The 22,504-nt window shown below is 36.5% G+C and overlaps 1 protein-coding gene across 4 annotated transcripts in view; it reads left to right on the top strand.

Moving 5' to 3' along the window:
- The window catches only part of LOC121370764 (dystrophin-like), a 424,499-nt gene that overhangs the window by 176,349 nt on the left and 225,646 nt on the right, over positions 1-22,504 (top strand). For all 4 annotated transcript variants that reach the window (XM_041496221.1, XM_041496219.1, XM_041496220.1 and 1 more), the window contains 7 exons: positions 3,025-3,192; positions 4,128-4,310; positions 4,892-5,047; positions 13,969-14,127; positions 14,885-15,115; positions 15,949-16,089; positions 16,600-16,764. In XM_041496221.1, coding sequence (XP_041352155.1) covers positions 3,025-3,192; positions 4,128-4,310; positions 4,892-5,047; positions 13,969-14,127; positions 14,885-15,115; positions 15,949-16,089; positions 16,600-16,764 — 1,203 coding nt within the window. The remainder of the gene's footprint in view (positions 1-3,024; positions 3,193-4,127; positions 4,311-4,891; positions 5,048-13,968; positions 14,128-14,884; positions 15,116-15,948; positions 16,090-16,599; positions 16,765-22,504) is intronic.

The raw sequence follows: 22,504 nt of genomic DNA, 5'->3' as shown, positions 1-22,504 counted from the left end.
CCTATAATTGAAGGTGGAAATTTCTCTGTTTAATTTTATTTGGAATATTTTGTATTGGCTGACCTTGTTATTTATGTTTCAGGTAGAAACTGATAAATATTTTACTTTCATGCAATAACCATACTTTAAGAAATAGTATAATTTGTGCCAAAGTTAAATTTGTTTGTTAGCTATTCTGAAATTCACTTTATATATTTTAAATGTAAATAAATTTTGTGTCAACATATCTTATGATATCATTGACACCCCCAACCCATTCAGAAAAATATGTGAAAACCCACTCGACATAAAGTTTTGTTTATTTCTTAAAGGGACATTCCTGAGTTTGCTCCACTGTAAGATGTTTCCGACTAATAAAATATTTCTATGATTAAACTTACATATTAAATATATTTTCTTGTTTAGAATATCAGTGTCTGTATATTCAATGTGTTTCTGGTCGTCTTAATATTTCTAAGAAGCCCAAACTGGATTTTGTCTTCAAACAATTTTGTACATACGAAAAAAACAATATTTTAGGAAATAAAATGAAATTTAACCTAGTACAAATATTAGAACGATCAGAAACATGTTTAATACACAGCCACTAATATTTTTTGCAGAAAAATGTATTTGATATATAATTACATTCATTAAAAAGTCTCTGTTAGTCGATAACATAATAAAAATTGCAGCAAACTGAGGAATGTCCCTTTAATTGATTATATTAGTAATCTACATAATTGTGAAATTTCTTCCTATGTTTGCTTCAAATATTTTATCTTTTACCACTTCCTCAAGTTTATTATACTAGTTTATATAGATGGACTCCCTATTATGTTTGCTCTATCAAAATGTTCAGTGTTACCTTCATGAAGCATGGATGTTTATTTATTTTGTTTTATGTTCATTTGATTTATTATGTTCTTTATTATGTACTGCATGATTTGTTTGTTTCTTTGTTTCAGTTGATTTTTGTTTTCATGTTTTTTCAAAGGTTTTGCCTATTAATGCTTGCTTTCTGCTCTACTAATGTACTGTGAAGAGTTTGGCCTCTAGCTATATGTTGTGCAGTTTTCTCATTTTGATGTACATATATATTATGGATTTTTTTTTTCAAATTTCAGTTTGTTGTACAATATTTTCATATTATAGCAGATTGATCAATGATCTAAGATAGTTTTTTGTAAAATATTTTTATTTCTTATGGTATTAAGTCTGAATTTTCTCAAGTCTGAAAGTCAGTGAATGTTATCTTAATGTCAGTAATCAAAGAATAGTTCAGTGGCATTAAGATACATACAGATGAAAGGATTTCTTTTGACTGTTCTTTGAATATTGTCTCCTGTAAAGAAAACCCAACATGATACTAGCTGTTTAATAGCATGAATTTGAAGAGATGTACAAGTTCAAGTAAGTGTATATGCCATCTTGGTTAGATATATATTCTGTATAGATTTACAGTCTACTTTTAAAACAGTTTCTATTTCAATGGAATATTTTATTTGATCTAGTCTTTTTAGATATTACATTTTTTTTTTTAATTATCAATTTTAAACCCAATGAGTTTCTTGTTATCTTGGTATTGTATTTCAAAATTAATTTCTTTCATGTCTAAGTTTTTGATCCTCTGCTGCTTTTGGTTGGGTGGGGTGGGGTGGGGGGTTAAAAGCTTTAGAGAAGAGTAAAACTGCAGCACATGTATATCCATTTTGGTATAATATTTTCTAATTAGACTGTTTATTAGGCTTGCTTTTAGTATCAGAAAAGCTGTCTCTTAGATGAACCTTGCCTACATATAATCTGACTTTTTATCCCCCTTATGTGGGGATTGAATATTCAACCATATTCATTTTTGTTTTAAAAAAAGTTTGATTAGCAACATTTCTGGACAGCTGAAAATTTATCAGCAACTATTGTTTAATGTTTTAAAATTGTGTAGCTATGTCTGAAATTTGTGTAGCGAATCGTGACATGATACTAAACAAAATGTTCCTTGAAGTGAATTTTTTTTACTCAATTGTGTCTTACACAGCCTAGATGGTGCAGTGGTTAAGCCACCAGTTTGTAGTTGCAGGGAACATTTTATTCAATAATATCACGTCACAATTTGCTATGAAGGTTCCAGAGATAGCTACTAAATTCTGTAACATTAAATACCAGTTGCTAATCAGTTTTCAAACTGCAAGCAATCATTTCTAATTAAAATGTTCAAAGCAAAATGTTCCCTGAGCTTCTCACTAACTGCTGATCATTAGCCGCTGTCCAGGACAGAATGGCCAGACATGTGAGGACTGGATACTTGGACCATTACCCAATATAAACATAGTAAAAATACATAGGGAATAACTGGTTACTGTCTTAAGATATCGGCTTTATCCTGCGAAGGTTAGAATGGCGAATGCAGCGAGGCTCTTCTGAGCTGCATTCGCCATTCGTCCTGAGCAGGATAAAGCTGATATCTTAAGACAGTAACCAGTTATTCCTTTTATCCTGCAATCCTACAGGGATATTCAGAAAATTGTTATTTAGTCCAGTTTTGTGTACACAAATCGAGTACTGTCAACCTAGCAAGGCATTTGTCATATGACATCATACAAAATACATGACGTCATTATTTGTAAGACGATAGCTACATTCTGTCATATTAAAAAAGTGTTTCTAAACTCTAATTCATAAATAAATATACAAGTTTTGTATTGTTATCGCAAAACTAAAAGTTATTTGTATTCACTATTAAATTATTTAAAGGGTATGTTTATTGAAAATCTACTCTGAAATACTCGAGTCGAGTTGGGCTTATGTCACGTGACCTATATTTTTTGTCAATGACCAAAAATATAGAGATTTATCTAGTCATCATATCTTGCCAATGTATACAGTGATTGCTGGATAAATTCAAATTTATACACATCCTTATTAAGTTAACTCATCCAGTTATTGCAGGCACTGTAGAATGTGCACTCTACATCGCCATTGAAGTAGGTTTAAATAAAGTGAATATTCAATCAAATGTAAACTGTTTAATTCATGTTGTTCCTGTAGGTGACTCAAGGAAAGGCTAACCTTGAAAAGGCCCTTAAGCTGTGCCGCAAGCTGAAAAAGGAAGAAGTCGTTCTCCATGAGTTCATTCTGAAGACTAACGAAGAGCTTGACAGACAGGAGACCAGTGCACTTACAAACAAAGTGGACGAAGATATGGATTTTGTCAAGGTAATCCCAGTGTAACAGTATTTTAGTTTAATATGTTGTCTATAGGTATGAATTTTTTTTGTTTACATATCTCTTATGTACACTGTAAGAAGTCCAGACAGGGGCTAGTTTGCACTAGGCCACCATACCCTAGGATAAGAGTATGTTTTATCATGCCCGTATCCAACTGAGATATGTCAGGCATGTCTATCTACCCTGGGTAGTGTCTGACTTGGGATCCTTGGGAAGTGGGATCCTGGACAAGAGAGAGACAACACACCCAGTGTTAAAATTGAGCACTTGTCTATTTGTCGTGCAAAGTGAAATTCTGCTCCAACATGTACTTCAGTGGTTACAAATTATGAGTAATTGAAAACCTCATCCATGAACATAAATAAAATAATCACTAATTAGGACATGTAAAAATATTGATAGACAAGTCGGTTTCTAGTCTGGTGGACTAGTGGGGGGAAAATCTGCTAATTTCTATTGCTGATATCCTAAAAATCATAGTATTGTATTTAATTTCTGCACACCAACTTAACAGATTTGTTTAACTTAAAATATGTACCCTATATTAATTTGGTGGTACTTTTTCTAAATTCATCCATCACACCTGAAAACAGATTCAAATATCACTCTCAGAGTGAACACTTTAAAAAAAAAATTAATCTCAATGCCCCCTTTCCTTTCCATCTTCTTTCTTCACAGTCTAAAAGCTCCCCCAATTTTTCAACTTCATTTGCTGTCCACATCCACATCCTAGACCTTGTGTCTCCAACTGTGACAGGCGCTTGCCTGTTGTGGCCATTTGTTACACACGATTGCGATTTCCCATCAGCTTTAGCTGTGGGCTTAATATAGTGGTTACTTCTAGCATTATTAAGAGGCATTTGTAAAGTCAGCACTTTTTGTCAGTCTTGTTGGCTAAATCTTTGTCTTTATTGTTTGTGCAGAATGCTCAGAATGACCTGGTCCACAGACAGCCTCTCATTCCCTCCATGATTGACATCATAGAACAGCTGCGTTCTCTCAGCGATGAAGGCGAGATAGACAATGCCAATGACTTGACAACAAAATTTGGTGATGATCTGAACAACCTTGCTCAACGGCTGTCAAGGAGAAAGACTGTATTACAGGTAAGCTTTTTACACTGTTTTGGTCAGAACCTATGCTGCTAACACTTCAATCTCCAGGCCTGGCACTCATAAAACATTTAGAATCTGAACACAATACTCTAATAGAGTTTGAGACATTATCATCATGGCAATGCCATACGAATTGCATGCGTGTGATGTCATTTGAGATTGAGTCTAGACTCAAGAAGTTTTATAAGCATGGGCCTAGTCCTCATTATGACAGCAGACTCTCTGGACTCTCACTTTGCCTGGTAGTGGGATCTAGCTTTTTTTTAAACTTGTCATATCTCTGTTGTAAAACAGTGAGCTAAGAGTCCAATTTCTGAAATTACTATATGTTTTAGGCGTGGTAACAATTAAAACAATGAAAAAAATAACTCTTAAAATCTGGTGCCTGTGATTAGGTAAGACCTTTTCAGCTTCTTTTCTAGAACAGCTAGCAATCTTGAGATGAACATTCCACTAAATGCTATAGTTAATTTATCATCTAGAACAGTCAAATTTTGTTAAGCGTCTTGACAGGAATATTCTATTCGAGACTGTAGTTACTATGGATTCACTGAAAGATGATGTTGTTGCAGGAGGAAGCGGAGCGTCTGGACGGGGTGTTCATTGAGTTCCAAACGCAGATCATGAAGGTCAAGGACTGGCTGGCCGAGGCCGAGACTCAGATTGCAGCACACGACAAACTCTCCGAACAACAGAAGGCTACAATCACAGAAAAAGAAAGAATCAAGGTAAGCCAGCCAAGATTAACTCTTTATTTTATCCCACTGCCCTTCTTTCTTTTCGGGGCGTGACGTACAGTGTTCGCTCAATGTGTGGTCGGTGTGGGATCGATCCCCGTCGGTGGACCCATTGGGTTATTTCTCGTTCCAGCCAGTGCACCACGACTGGTATATCAAAAGCCGTGGTATGTACTATCCTGTCTGTGGGATGGTGCATATAAAAGATCCCTTGCTGCTAATTGGTCCTTAACCATATGTCTGACGCCATATAACTGTAAATAAAATGTGTTGAGTGCGTTGTAAAATAAAACATGTTTTTCTTTCTTTCTTTCTTTTCTTCCCTTGAATTCCATCTTATTTCTTACCGATTTGGCAGCTCCTCCTATCTTTTAACTTCTTTTGCTGTCCACCTCCACATGCCAGTCCCTGTCTTACCAGCCACAACAGGTGATTGTTTCTAGTGGCCATCCATCCTTTCTTTCCTCTCCTTTCTTTCCTCTCCTTTGAATTCCATCTTATTTTGTACCAATATTGCAGATCCTCCTTAACATTCAACTTTTTTTGGCTGTCCACCTCCACATCCTACTCCTTGTCTCTCCGACTGCAATGTGTGCTTGTATCTTGTGGCCATCCATGCAACACACCTGCCATTTCCCATCAGCTTTAGCTGTGGGCTTAGTCTGACAACTTTGGAGAGTGTTCAGTGGTTACTGGTGACATTGTTAAGATGCACTTGTAACCACCTATTAAACTCCTCAACTTCTGGTTGTCAAGATTAATATTTTAACACTGCATGCTGCCGACAGCAAATAATATCCACTGTTACTTCTTTCTTACACATCAAATATTTATTGGATATTAAAGAAACTTCCATTTTCTATCACTTTCATGTCCTGAATAAAATAAGCTTTAACAAATAATATTAAACATTATTACACAAAGGACATAAAACTTGAAACCAAATGGGAGTGAATTTAATACTAGTGCAATGATGGAATTTTATATATTGATATTATATGGTAAATTTAGTTTTACCTATTCTTTCTCCAAGATTTGAAAACCAGTAGGAAACTTGCCCACTACTATTGGATTACTGGTGAATATTAAAGGTGTAATGATACTCTTCAATATGTGGTGCACAGCAACCTATTTAATACATGCCGTTGCATTCCTATACATTATATAATGGCTTACTGTATCTATGTATAGATGTTTCTGTTTCATGCAGTCATGCTTATCGAATTGCAACACCGATTAGATCAAGTTTGAAGACAGATCCTCTTATCTGACCAGTTACTAGACTAGTACCTACATGTATCCCTGATTTCGTGTTTGTAAAACTGTCAATTTTGAGGTCACATATTCTGATTCAACCACACTTCAGCTACAGTAAGTCAGGAAATGTTAGTAAATATAAAATATTTGTGAATTTAGAGAGGACATTTAAAAAAACTAATACAGTGTATCTTATGATCATAAATTTGAAGAGACTAATAGACTCCATCATGTGTGGTCATGTGGGATAGAAAAAGTACACCGTTGGTGGTGGAAATTTTTACAGCAGAGTCGTAGGGTTGAAATTTCCACCACCAAGGGTGTACATTTTCTATCCCACATGACCGCATATGATGGAGTCTTTTTCTCCCATTCATTCGATAAATAAACCATTATTTTACATGAACAAAGATGGCTGAAAAAGTAACTTCTTTATTTGACCATTTTATCATAAAGATACTAAACTATCATGTTTGCCGCATCTGTTTCATGTGTTAAATATAATTTAACACTGCAAATTAACAAGACAGCTTTTATAATGATTGTTTTAATGACAAAATATTGATCTAAAACTAAATAACTTCATTAATATGACTTTATATGTTACCAACAACATAATACTCCCCATGTTAACGCATTGATGTCATAGCCTATACAGGACAAATTTATTTCATATGGGCTGACATTATGGAATGGGCTTGTCTTGCATAGCTAGGGATGGGAGAAATATAAAGACACTATTCTGAAAACCTTTTGTGCAATTGTTTTGTTGATGATTGACTTACAACACAACAATGGTTACATGCTATGGATTAAATCAGAAGTGTAGCAAACAACAGTCTAGCATATGCATTACTGCAATTTTCTTAGAGCTGGGCGGTATTGAAATTTGATGTTCGTTATCGATATTGGTATTTTGGGGGTGATTTACCTCGCTATTTTCAGTATACTTGGCTTTAAATGCATTCCTGTGCTATGGCTCACCCGTTAATTTCATCTAAATACAATTAAATTCCATACCAACCCATTTTGCATTCGTCAGAGATATTAGTGCTTTTCAGGAAATATTTTTCAATACTGAAATTTCAGTATTTTGAAAAGATCCCTTGCTGCTAAAATGCAGTGGGTTTTCTCTGAAGACTAAATGTCAGAATTACTGAATATTTGACATCCATTATGCACTTTCCCACAGACAGCATAGCACATACCATGGCTTTTGATATACCAGACTCGGTGCACCAGAATGATTGCACAAAAAAGGTTTGATCTTTTGACCAAAGCACCTCAGGCGAGCGCTGATCCAGCCCGATATGTAGTGCAAGCTACGATGCAAATAATATATAATGACTAAAACAACATGAATTAGTGATATAACAATTCTTGTTACACATAACTTGATTCAATTAAAGTATTTGACGTGATATGACTAAATTTCACACTGACATTAAAACAGTAATGATAATAAATGCCATTCATTACTGATGTCATGTAGATGACTTTTGAAGTGGGTTTTTTCCCCCTTTCAGCATCTTGTTGATCAATATATTGATTCACAGTATGAAATAATTGTTCCATTCACAGTTTATGTTGGACAGTGTCTTCATATTGATTTTATCAATCAAGTGGAGGAAAAAAACATATGTTTTTGGCGATTCAATTAATGTGCTTAATGAATTTGCAACAATGTTAAATTATATATTTTTTTAAAAAGAAGAAGAAAAAAATGACATGGATTATTGATTTTAATTGTAATAATTGATTCAAGTAGTCTTTGAAAATTAGTTGTGTCCAATAGCGTGACTTTTACCAACCTTTAATATAAAGTTAAAGTTTGTTTTGTTTAACGGCACCACAAGAGCACATTGATTTATTAATCATCAGCTCTTGGATGTCCAACATTTGGTAATTTTGACATATACAGTGAAACCCCTTTAAACCAGATACCATTTGGACCAAGACAAATGTATGGTTTTAAGAGGGTTCCTGTTTAGAGAGGTTATGTTCTGTCCTGGTTTTTAGAAAGGGACTCGGTAAAATGTCCGGTTTTGAGGGAATTCCGGTTTACATAGGGTCCGGTCATGAGAGGTTTCACTGTAGTCTTAGAGAGGAAACCTGCTACATTGTATTAATATTATTTAATTAAAATAGATCAATGGATGGAAGAGCTGGTTGCTCTACCACAAATGGATGCAGGCCACAATATTTACCTGAACCGCCATTTTGTTCTTGTGTTCGGTAACCAACTTTTAATTCACATGAACCGCTAATCGGTTACGTGGTAACTCGTTAAACATTTTGAAATTAAAAGTTGCAAATTTAGAAGATAATTAATTTTAATGGAAATTTGAGCAGGGCGGCAAAAAATCAGTTATTTTCTAATAAAATGTAGTAAAATTATTTTGCCAACTTGAAATAAAATTCGCCAATTGTTTTTAAAATTTGTGATTGACAAATTTGGCGACTGTTGAGGTAACTGATTAGGGTACACAAATGTACTTCATGTACAATGAAACAGTTGGTTACCTAGGTAATAACAACATTAACAGACACTCTTATGTAAGGCTCAGATTACCAACTGTCATGATGGAGTTGGCTAACTAAACGTTTGCATTGAAATCTAACAACTTACGATGGGTACATTCAGATTAACATCTAATCAGTCATAGGAGTTGTATACAACGAAAATCAAGTTGTATGAGCATTCAGACTAGAAACCGCATGGACAGTCTTAGAAGTTGTGACATCGGTGAGTTGGCCAACTCCATCGTGAGGGTTGGTAGTCTGAACCTAGCATTACATAGTGTGAAGGCACAGGATGCAGCATTAATTCAGTTACATTGTGGATGTGAGAGTGTGTTGAGAGTTGTTGTTAGTTTGACATCACGAAAAGGCTCAGTCGATGTTCTTCCAGCACAGGCATATCAAAAGGCTAATTAAGATTTTTAAACGTTGTTACCTGTGGATGGTAATTTTTTTGTTAACAAGGTAATACTGTCAAAAATATGTAGTCAGTTTTAAAAATAATATAAATTTGTTATAATGAACAAATTGTAAATTATTTAGCAAAATAAATTTTTTAATCTTTAAAATCCTTTTAATTAAGTCAGAAATAATCTATAATTGTTTAATATTTAACAACATTTTTATTTTATCCATTAAAAAAGAAATCCATTTTTATTATTTCCTGGAACGATAAATAATTAAATGGGAATTGGTCAAATTAGACGAATGAAAGTCGAGTGCCGCAGTCTGCATTGTGATAACTGGAAGCTCTGAGATTGCCTCCACAATCAAATCACTGAGACCACTGTCTTCCATATTATATTGATTAATTTCTGTGTCTCTATATGGACGGACAAGTCATTCAGTTTACCATCGGGTCGGGTTTCCTTCAAACACGATGCAGCATTGGCTGCAGTCTTTGTTTATTGTCCACCCAACATACTCATTCTGTGACTTCTTTGCTCTTGGACTTCCCTCCAGGTCCTTGACAAAGCCACAATGCTTGGCGTGATGTAGGCAGGTGTAGATACATGCTGGTACATGTCTGCTGCATGGGTTGTGTTAAAAAAAAAAAAAAAAAAATTCAAATGCTAATTCACTGATGACTAATGGTTAATTTTGTGACAGGTTAGTTCCATTTTTTCATGGGCCGTTGTGTTACAGATTACTTGACAGTGTATCGGTTGTAGTTTTTGAAAAAAAAAAAAGACATTACTTTTCTGTTTGCCAAAATTGAACAGTGTGTGAAGTGTTAAAGAGGAAGTAATGTAATTTTGACAGGTGAGGTTTGTATTGTTTGTGACACTATGCATAAGCACCGATGCAGAAGTTACTAATGGGGTGTTGTACAGGTGATTTGACTTTACGCTGTACATTTATCCCAGGTGGACTGTTAATGTAATAATTGTGTGCAGATGGAACTGGTGGGTGTTGCAATGATTAAGTTTTCTTTAGGCTAGAAAAACACACGTAGATTTTAGGCACTAGTTGCAGTGATTTAAAAAAACAAAATTATATATATTTTTTAAATGTTTAGTTTATCAGGCTGCTGCAAATTACATGTACCACTGTATCCATGTGTTTTTGTTTTGCTGTTGTTCAAGGACAGATTTGTTTTTGCACTGATGACTAATGTTCTGTGTGTAATAATGATATGGACAGACATGGATACTACATTACAATAGCATGTAATCTTAATGAGTGTATGCAAACAGGAGCTTATAGTGGTGGGGTTAAAAGTCTTACAGATCTCTCAATGACTGTCTCATTGGCTTTTTCACTGGGAGGTGTGTGTGGGGGGGGGGGGGGGGGGTGTCACACTTTGCCGGATAGCGTTAACGGACGTCCGACGGAGTGAAAAAATTTCAATCCGTTCTTCTCCGTTCAGATGCGTTTCCTGTCCATTTGTCATTCTGCGAATGCGTTCCCTGTCAGGCAAGGTCTGGCGAGGTCCATTCAATCCGGCGGAAAGTTTTGTGCATGCACAAAACTTGGAACGGACTCCACCGTGCAAAGGCGTCCGCCGGTTGTATGGTTGTTGTGCGCTGGGCATGCGTTTTATTCGGAACTCGTGTGTTCCTTGTCCTGTACTTGTCAGTTCGCATTCATTGATGTCTGGTGGACGTGACACGCAGCCGGACTACTACCTGACATGCATCGGATGAACCAGAGGTGTACCGCATGTTCAGTGGATGATTACCAGATAAGGAACGCATGGGAACTGATGAATAACAGATGTGTAACGGGGTCCACAGGACTAAACTGACGTCTCGGGAAAAGTACAGTATAAGTACCGTACATGTAACGGGTCTTTACCGGTCCGAAACAGACAGCGACGTACATCCTCCGGGGTATATAATGTGGCCTCCCTGTCTCACCCCCTCAAGACCTTCTGAGACCGTAAGGACCTTCATGATGGAGTGTTATGTGAGACTCCGCCTGCAGTATCAAGTGGTCCTGATCCAGGCACAGATTGACCTGCTAGATGTCAATCTCAACATCTATGTCCATGTAGAGAACAGAAGGAGGAGAAGGGTGCAGCGGAGATGGTGGTCTAGGGCATGGCTGGGCCCTGAGAGGCGGCAACAGTTTGGTCTTTATGACCAACTCATGATGGAGTGATATGTGCGCCCTGTGTTCAATTCACCGGACTATTTATACCCGTTTTGTCCATCACTTGACCTGTACAAATACATTCGAAGAACGTTTTGTCAGTTTCTCATGCATTCCGCTTTTGTTTTGACCGGATCTTGTCCGTTACTCGTACGGCAATGTCTGTTACAGTGGCCGGTAATTGTCCTGTACTTGTCCGGTGATTGTGTGGTCATTGTGCGTTTTATCCGCTAAATATCGGGTGTTCTTCCATTCGAAGGGCCTCAAGCAGCAACGGAGACGACTTTCACCACCGGATAATTTTCTTTTGTTCCGTCGTACGTCCGTTAATGCTATCCAGCAAGGTGTGACAGTAGCTTTAGGAACCCATCCTTGGAAACTATTTTGGTTTCTGGTAAATGTCAGTACAGTTTTTTTGTTCTTACATTTACGTGTAGTTGAATTTTCCTTTTTTCCAGTTGGTTAATGGCTGTTGCCTTGTAATTCACAAGATGTACCTGGTCTTCCTTTTAAGACATGAATTGTGTCTGTTGAGTTAATATAGACAGCCTGTTTGCCCATCCATTCATATTAAATTGTGTATGTTGAGTTAATATGTTCAGCCTGTTTGCCCATCCATTCATATTAAATTGTGTCCGTTGAGTTAATATGTTCAGCTTGTTTGCCCATCCATTCATATTAAATTGTGTCCGTTGAGTTAATATGTTCAGCCTGTTTGCCCATCCATTCATATTAAATTGTGTCCGTTGAGTTAATATGTTCAGCCTGTTTGCCCATCCATTCATATTAAATTGTGTCCGTTTGAGTTAATATGTTCAGCCTGTTTGCCCATCCATTCATATTAAATTGTGTCCGTTGAGTTAATATGTTCAGCCTGTTTGCCCATCCATTCATATTAAATTGTGTCCGTTGAGTTAATATGTTCAGCCTGTTTGCCCATCCATTCATATTAAATTGTGTCCGTTGAGTTAATATGTTCAGCCTGTTTGCCCATCCATTCATATTAAATTGTGTCCGTTGAGTTAATATGTTCAGCCTGTTTGCCCATCCATTCATATTAAATTGTGTCCGTTGAGTTAATATGTTCAGCCTGTTTGCCCATCCATTCATATTAAATTGTATTGCATGCAGTTGTATTAAGTTGTTAGCCAATTAATATTTAGCAAAACAGGTCAGGGCAGGACGTAGACCAGTGGTGAAGCGCTCGCTTGATGCACGGTCAGTCTGGGATCGATCCCCATCTGTGGGCCCACTGGGCTATTTCTCGTTCCAGCCAGTGCACTACGACTGGTATATAAAAGGCCGTGGTATGTACTAGCCTGTCTGTGGGATGGTGCATATAAAAGATCCCTTGCTGCTAATCGAAAAGAGAAGCCCATGAAGTGGTGACAGCGGGTTTTCTCTCTCAGTATCTGTGGTCCTTAACCATATGTCTGACGCCATATAACCGTAAATAAAATGTGTTGAGTGCGTCGTTAAATAAAACATTTCTTTCTTTCTTTCTTTCTTTCTTTCTTTTCTTTCTTAGATGGTCAACACCATCAAGTTTCAGTTATGGTTGACATGTGTGTACATGTATGTGGTAGATATGATATTGTTAAAGCCTGACATTGGTTGTGTATATGTTTTTTACTGATGGCAGAAACGTTTTTGTTTTGTTTTTCATAGCCCACTCTGTGGTAATGATATTCACTTGTTTATCTTGACCACTGAGAATTGACCTGGTCTGCTTGAGTGTCATTCTTACATGTACAGTTAAACGACAGACATCTTCCGACCGGTAGCCCTGTTCAGTGAAATAATGAATTGTGTAGTCAGGTGGACGGTCGTTAATGCTATAACAATGCAAGTCACATTGTCAGGTATACAGTGATGTGACAGACCAGATAATGAATTATTAATTACGCCTGGTCACTCTTCTTGTATCTATCTATCTGGCTGAAGTGAAGACACAGACTAAATACATTGATTAGATGCGGGTAACTATAATGTAAAGTAAATGTACATTATGGAGTAATGTTGTTTGTCGAGTGGTTCTGTAGGTTAAACCAATTTGAGGACTATACAGGAACATTTACATGTAGCTATTGGTGAACAAAACTAAACAAAGGTAAAACTATGTTTTTGATGAAACATTTATTACATTATTTCAGTGAACACAACTACTGACAGAAATTTGTGGTTCGTGTATCATTAAAGACATGTGGTACATTTAAAGTTGAGCTTTATTTTAATTATTACGTGGTGCAGGAGTCGAGAGTTTAAATAATTTTTACCCAACACCCCACCCTACTTTAATTCTTTGAACTACATAAACTAAAAAAATATATTAGTTATTGCTTAATGAAAAAGATGTTTCACATTTAGAGTAATTAAGGTGTGTCATAAAACTGGAACTGAAATATGGATTAAAATTCCGAGATGAACCATTTGATTGTTTGTGTGGTATTGGTTCTTAATATGTAAACTTTTCTCTGGGATCAGAATTGAAATGAATGTTTAATGTTTTAACAACAAAAAAATGCTTTATATATTTGCAGGCCTTACAGATGCAGATGAACGAACTGCGGAGTCAGGTGGATGAAGTCCGAGACTCAGCAATAAACCTGATGACCAGGAGTGACCGCTACAACAAGATGGTCGAACCTGAACTCACCCACCTCAACCAGAGATGGGAAGAAGTGACGGAAAAACTTAAAGTGAGTCATTCTCCTGCTTTATTTTTACTACCTGTTCATCCATTTTGTTATATTCAACTTCTGTTGAACTGTTGTCATCCACCCAAACAATCACTCGATACACGGAAATCTACTGTCCTTACTCTGGCTAAGTGTATATTAAAGATTCCATGCTTCTAATGGGAAGGGGTATCAGAATAATTATTTCATTCTGTCAGACTAACAAAAGTGTCCCCATTTGTTTGCCACACAATACTATGGTCACAGATTAAATGGTGTTTGGAGGTGTCATTAAAATCCAGTCCAAATAATCTTCAAAGTACCTCCATTATAACATAGTTCAGTATTGTTCAAAGAGAAAGAAATTAAAATGAATAGAGGGATGTAACCTTGTATGTGGAGCACCATTGTACCTGGTTAGATTTGTGATGGGGATGGAATCTAAATCAGTCACTTGAGTGGTTGCCTGAAGTGCTTGCATCATAAGATCAAACCCTCATGAAAGAATAGTTGAGTTGTTTTTGTTTCAACAAATGCACCATGATTAACATATTAAAGGTGATGATATATTCTGTCCTTTCTCTAGGTAAGTGCATATAAAATATTCCTTGCTACTAATTGAAAAAATTAGCAGGTTTCGTCTGAAGACATGTTAAAAGGGTCAATGTTTGCCATCCAATTATAACCATATCTTTAACCTTTTTGTGAATATATCAAATTGTACTTGACACATAAGATTATATATTTTCAAGCAAGTTCTTACTATTTTTCCCACCAGGTGAAACAAGCTAATCAGCATGAGGCAGCAGTGGAAGTAGTCATCACATCCCCGGTGTCGTCACCCCCTCCGAGGTTCCAGCGCCAGGGGTCGAAGGTTGAGGGTGAAGACGCATTTGACCTGCACTGTGACAGGGTGATGACAGCCCTGGTTGTGGTCGAGAGCACCATCTCCACCGATGGCAGACTGCAGGAGAGTGATCTGTCAGACAACATCGAGGCCACTCTCAAGGTCAGGACATTTCCAGTTGTCATGGATTAGGAAAAACATAAAATATCGGTCCTTCCCAGTAACCTAACCGACCCTAATTTTAGAATGCAATTTTTTTTTTTTCGTGTTACAGTTAACATGAAAACGAACACATGTAGCAACTTAAAGTGTTGTTGTGATTAATTTTATTATCTTAACATTTGTGTACAATGGGATAATGTTATAATTCCATCTAAATTTATTTTTTTAAAAAGAAGAAGAGTTTTACCTTCCTTCTTACCTACCCTGTGTTTTTTTTAGATCTTACCTTATCTTATGATTAAAACATTTTATTGCATTTAAAAACTAAACTGAATATGTCTCTGTGCTTTCCTGCTTCTAATTCTCTCCATGGATGTTATCACTGATGATCATATATGAAATGAAATGAGAACAGAATGGTATATTGTTTTTACTGAGATTACATGTACCTTCCCAAAGCTGTAGTATAACCTGAGGCATCTTCAATAGGGCAAGCAATTGTGGTTGCTCGTTATGACTGGTTTTTGCACCTAATGTTAGGTGAATGTGATGTGATAGAAGATGATGCTACATGCATCTGTCAATTAGTTCACGAGCAGGTGGCTCCCCTGAAAACACATATACCACTGACCTACATTTTTAGTTGAGGTCAGCTCAGGTCAGGTCAGGTCAGCTCGAGTCAAGTCTTTAAAACCTCTTCTTGACAGCAATATAGTAGCTGTTAATTTTGTGTGTGTGTGTGTGTGTGTGTGTGTGTGTGTGTATAATTATTTATTTATATAATAAAAGCATTGTTTTAAGTAATGTAAGTGTGTATATGTTAACACTTCCAGATGATTGATGAAGAGGTCATCGCCCTAGAGCCTCAAGTTGAAGAGGTTATAAAACAAGGGGAAGAACTCTTGTTGTCTGCTGAGATTGTCCGTGATCAAGGTGTTCATGTCAGAGTCAGCAAGAGACTTCAGGATCTCAAAGTAATTACACTTTTCTTTCATGAACTATTTTAATAGTCCCTTACCAGTCCAACTGGAGGAGACTATATACATGTAGGTTTAATATCTGTCCTTCTGTCTGTCCATCCATATGTCCATTCGTCTGTCTCACATATAGTTTTCTGGATGCATTGAGATATTGAGCTAAACTTGATGTATAGCTTTATTATGTACTGTTACAGATCAGGTTTGACTTTTATGGCGATTTACCCACTTTTGACAGTTATAGCCCTTGAATGTAGAAGAAATGAAAATTTGTTGGGCCTGGTGGGGGACATGTATTTAAAATAATAATGTTACATCTGTTGTCTTATTACATTACAGCAGGTTTGGGGTTTTTGAAAAAAAGGTTTTTTTTCTCCTCAATTTAAACAAATAATGAGTAATTATGAGTGTAGAGGTATTACTAAGATTTTGTTAAATATTCTTTCAATAGTTGATACTGTTGACTTGACAGTCACATATATATATATATTTGTACTTTTTCTACAGACTAAATGGAACACAATTCAAGTGGATTCAGAAAGCAAAAAGATAACTCTTGCAGCCCTAGCTCCATCTTGGTATAGGTTCAGCCGAGAAAAGAAAGACATGGAGATGTGGATTGCAATGGCCATCAAGAAATTGTCTTCCAAGGAAGAAAAGTTTGATATCGAGGTAAGTAACAAGTACAATATTAGTCATTCAAATGATGTTTTTTCAGCAGTGGAGCAACACCCATCGTCTGAGGTAGTGGTTTTCAGCTATCTTATCTAAGAAATCTGATGTGATTATGTAAAATATCCAGTTACTAAACAGCAAAGGTCTGGCATACAATGTTATCAAGTATCAAATCAGTGGCTTGCCAAACTGTTAATAACACTTGTGAATGGCAACTGCAGCTCTGATTAGGCAGTAATATGTAACACTGTTTATCTGGACTCATTAAATTAATGAACTTCTGTTTACCAGGTTGTGTACACCCCATGTTCTTGCAAGTAGATTAAATATGAAGAGCATATCTCTTTTAAGTTTGTGTGTATGGATGGGTTGATTCTGAGTTTTCAAAGGCTGTTTGATATTAGATCAGTAACTACATGCAGATGGCATGCTAACTGATGCCAACTTTTCTCAAAATGTAATGTCCAGTACTGGAGATAATTGTTTGATGAATATGTTCTAGCCAGTGTTCAGAAATAACTACAGAACGAACAAAAGAAAGAAATGTTTTATTTAACGACGCACTCAACACATTTTATTTACGGTTATATGGCGTCAGACATATGGTTAAGGACCACACAGATTTTGAGAGGAAACCCGCTGTCGCCACTACATGGGCTACTCTTCCGATTAGCAGCAAGGGATCTTTTATTTGCACTTCCCACAGGCAGGATAGCACAAACCATGGCCTTTGTTGAACCAGTTATGGATCACTGGTCGGTGCAAGTGGTTTACACCTACCCACTGAGCCTTGCGGAGCACTCACTCAGGGTTTGGAGTCGGTATCTGGATTAAAAACCCCATGCCTCGACTGGGATCCGAACCCAGTACCTACCAGCCTGTAGACCGATGGCCTGCCACGATGCCACCGAGGCCGGTACAGAACGAACAAATGCAGGGTTAGCTCTGGGTAAGCAAAGCAATTCATTAAACTTCAAAAATTTAAGAAATTGTCAGTTATTACATGAAATTATTTCGCCAAACTAAAATAAAATTTGCCAACTGCTTTCAAACTTCGCAGTTGGCAAATTTGGCGAATGCCAGAGCTAGCCCTGAAATGTGAGATACACAACAACAGAAAAGAAGAAAAAAACTGTTCTGCAGTCTTTGCATGGATGCATGGTTTAAAAATACATGTAGTTTATTTCATGGATCATAGAAGAAGTTGTCAACAGAAGAATAAAACAGGTTAATTTTACATCATTTAACACATTTACAACAATAATATTTTTTTTTAAAGTTTGCTTTACTTCATTTAAAAAACGCCGCCATATAACCATAAATAAAATGTGTTGAGTGCATTGTTAAATAAAACATTTCCTTCCTTCCTTCATTTGAAAAATTTACAAAAATGATCATATTCTTTTTTAAGATGTTGATTACAGATATTTATCTTTATGAGATTGGAGCAGTTATACTGCCCAATATGTTTTAATTTGGAGACTTTAGATTCAAGCATACTGTCCTGGGCATATATACAACATCTGTCTGGGTTGGCTGTCCAGTAGAAATGTTAACCGTTAATTGATAACTGTTAGTGAGAGAGTTAATATAGTGGCCTTATACACTTCCCGGGCTATTTCTCGTTCCAGCCAGTGCACCACGACTGGTATATCAAAGGCCGTGGTATGTGCTATTCTGTCTGCTGGATGGTGCATATAAAAGATCCCTTGCTACTAATGGAAAAATGTAGTGGGTTTCCTCTCTTATGACTGTGTCAAAATGATCATATGTTTGACATCCAATAGTGGGTGATTAATAAATCAATGTTCTCTAGTGGTGTCATTAAACAAAACAAACTTCTTATACACTTCCAGGGCTAGCTGTGGGTGAACATAAAGTTTCGCCAAATTATCTATTAAACTTCAAAAATGACAGAAAAACAGTAATTTTCTAATAAAATATAGAAAACTTATTTCTCCAACTTAAAATAAAATTCGCCAATTGTTTTTAAAATTTGCAATTGGGGAATTTGGCAACTGCCAGAGATAGCCCTGACTTCCCCATCGAGTCAGGCACTTACTTTAATATGCTGTGAGCCTAGCACGTACCAACCTTACCTGTAAATCTGATAGCTTGCTGGCTGCACTATTGAAGTTCGTTCTTGAGAAGTACAAGTACAAGAGTACACAGATTACATGATATACTCAACAAAATTAATTAAGGGCCAGTAAATATATACAGCTTTTTTCTTTCGAATATAGTCTTTTTTTAAAACCTGCTTCTTCCCACGTTGTGGCATGTTCTCAAAGTTCATAATTTAAACAACAATTTAAGAATGAAGAAAATTACAGGTATTGTTATAAATCAATGTGAATTTGTTTTTTTAAGTGAATGCAGATTTTGGCAATTTTCATAAATGCCCCAAAAAGCCACTGTGTGTAGGATTTTTCCATATTGTAGCATGAGTCTGATTTTACTAAAACAGTGTTTATAAGTAATCTGAAGGGCTCAAACTTCAGAAGTTGTCGCCCACGGCCATTTAAAAGAGAATTGCCGTGGGTGAAATGGCCCACCTACGGTAATTTAAAGCCTGCTCATGGTAATTTTTAAAAAAAGAGAGACTTTTGAAGTAAACAGATGACTGAAAGGTTATTTTGCTGTATGTAGACATATTTTAAATATACTAATGGTATATACTGGCAGATATTGTACACCAGATGTAAACATTTTGCCATTGTTGAGGAGCTTTACCGATGACACTTTTGTACCATCAGTGATGTCCCCAACCTACGGCAATTGATATCATTAAGTTTGAGCTCTGCATCTGTATAAAAATGAATTACTAAAACATCTACTGGCCATTAATTAATTTTGTTGAGTATATTTATATCTGTCAGATTTTACATTTCTCTCACCCCATCCTATGTGTCAGAAATTGCTCTGATGTTTGGCATGCAATAGTCACTGATTAAAAAAAACCTTCTTCGACTCAATGGTGTTTTTCTAACTAGTAAATTTATTTCCCGTGTCGACAGCTGTAACAGAGTATCGGCTAGGATTTTCAAAACACGATGCATTGTTCTTAAAGATGTTTTGATAGTGACTTGTGAGCTTACCATGTTTACTGGCTGTTGTTTTTATAGTCTGCTGTAGGTTTCTGGATTTCCCTGAGTGTTTACTAATAACCGATCTGTCTAGACTGTTATAAAATCTGCTGTTTAACTCGCCATTACGAGTACACAAACACTTTTCACTTTTACTGGCCTCTTAATGTATGCTCGTATACTCCATGTGCATGAGGTGGCATCTGGTTGACGTAGTGCATTTGTTATACTATATAACACGGGGCAGATGGGAAAATAAACATATTCGTGCACTTCACTGTGAATAAAATTCATGGGCTGGAAACTGATTTTTATTACAAGCCTTTGCATGAAATGTTTTATACTAGTATCTGACACTAATATATACATAAACTTAACAAGCTGGAATTATAATGCCAACGTGTATGTAGATTGTGGAATTGAAACCCTTTCATTGAAAACTTGTACTCTATACTCTCACTGATATGGCTTTTTTTTTACATTTACTGTGGACGAAAAAAGTACAATATTTTAATAGGCATGAGAAAATTGGATTTCTTACAACAAAAATAGAAAGTGTTTAACTTTTGCTTTAATTATGGCGTGGTACACTGTTGGTTTACTGTTTCCATGGTAATTTGAGACTGTTGAGTGTTTTGCTTAGTGTTGAAAGAAAGAAAAAAGACCCAGTGATCTTGTGAGAAACAAGAAACGGGCTGGCATGTTTTTTTCTACGTAACTGATAATATGGTATTTCTTTTCAACTTGTATGTACTAAGTAATTAAGTAGTGCTCTACTATGTTTTATTTATCTCAGACAACAAACTTGCTGACCAACTAGATTTTAAAAACAAAATAACCCGACTAATTGATTTGCAATTTGGGGCGAGATTTAGCTCAGTCGGTAGAGCGTTCACCCGAGGTGCTTAGGTAATAGAATGTAATTATACAGCTCACCATTTTTTTCCATTAGCAACAATATTTACTTTCCCATAGACAACAGCACATACCACTGCTTTTGATACATCAGCCAAACCCCTGCAATTATGAATACCGTATGTCCATGGCCAAAACAAACATGCTTTTGAAAAAGAATTAAATATAAAGACTACAGAGTAATCTTCATGGCATTGCCGATGGCTATGGGTAATTGTAGGGGTTGTTAGCTGTATTGGGGCACTGACTGGAACGAGGAAAAAAATAACCGACTGAATTTAATCCCTGAATCCAAGCACCGGGGCTCGCTTGGTGCACGGTCGGTTTGTAATTGGGTTATTTCTCGCTCCAGCCAGTGCACCTGTCTATGGGATGGTGCATATAAAAGATCCCTTGCTGCCAATCGAAGAGAGTAGCCCATGAAGCGACAGTGGGTTTCCTCCTTCAATATCTGTGTGGTCCTTAACCATATGTCTGACGCCATATAACTGTAAATAAAATGTGTTGAGTGCGTCGTTAAATGAAACATTTTCTTCCTTCAATCCGAGCACCCTACCAACTAAGCCGTTTTCTGTCATAAAGACATACAAGCCGACCCCATGCTGCTGATCAAGACGAATATAGAGGGTTCTCCTTTTTTAATAATCTAGTTTTATCTTCATTATGCTGAGGTGTTTAACCATCCTCTTTCTTTCAGTCAGAAAGATCATTTCATCACATTGCATGCTAACTATAAAAACATAATTTAAAGGCTTATGGGCTGCCAATAGTCTAGATAATTTTTAAATAACAGGAGTCTTGTTTTTTAAATATTCAGAAAAGGTAAGACATGTGTAGGAAATTTAAGTGAATATAGAATGATCCTTTGAAGTTTTGTCTCCAGAAATTATATTGTATATACACATAATAGACAGCACTTAACAAAACCATTTGTTTGACCATCTGTATTGTATCATTTCTTGCTGAGAAGTTAATTTTTTCTTTGATAGTGATTGGGCCCCGTATTGTTTGTCTGTTCTTTTTTCATCACCCACCACCATACCTGCATATCGTCTGACATTAGCCAACTGGCCCGCTTGAGAAATATTCCATATATTTCTCCCAACGTCAGAGAAACTCTGCCCAAATGGCAGCCCAATTTGTCAGTGCTGTTATGCTTTCCCAGGTGAGTGATGCCTGCAAGGAGATGGTGCAGCATTCTTTGTTGCTGGTAATCTGGTCCAACTTCAGAGAGCACTGCTGCTGTGTTATGAAATGCTCTATCATACCGTTAGCAGTGCTGTCATTTCTTATACAAGGAAATTTGCAGTAGTAGCAAGTTGCAGTTGCAGTACTATGTACATAAATCCATCAGCACCACACAAGTTCTTCTGGTTTGTTTGTTGTGGATTCATTTACAGAAGTGAGATGGGATGGAGCTTTATTATTATTGGTACATTGTATATCTAATAAAGTTTGATGCATCCTGTTCAGTGAAATTACCAGAAGAAAGCAGTCTACATGTAACTGGTGCATGTATCTGGAGGAAGCGGGTTGAATGCCCACTAATTCCATTGACCCATCTGTTACTAGAGAAAAGCAGCCCAAACGGCAAAGTCTCTTTTCTAAGATCCGGGATCAATTCCCGTCGGTGGACACATTGGGCTATTTCTCATTCTAGCTAGTGTTGTGTGCTATCCTATTGGTGGGATGGTGCATATAAAAGATTCCTTGCTACTAGTGGAAAAATGTGGCGG

Source organism: Gigantopelta aegis, chromosome 4, assembly GCF_016097555.1.
Source record: "Gigantopelta aegis isolate Gae_Host chromosome 4, Gae_host_genome, whole genome shotgun sequence".
In the NCBI taxonomy this organism is placed as follows: domain Eukaryota; kingdom Metazoa; phylum Mollusca; class Gastropoda; order Neomphalida; family Peltospiridae; genus Gigantopelta; species Gigantopelta aegis.
The sequence above is the reverse complement of the archived record's forward strand: the minus strand, read 5'-3'. Positions and strand labels throughout refer to the sequence as shown.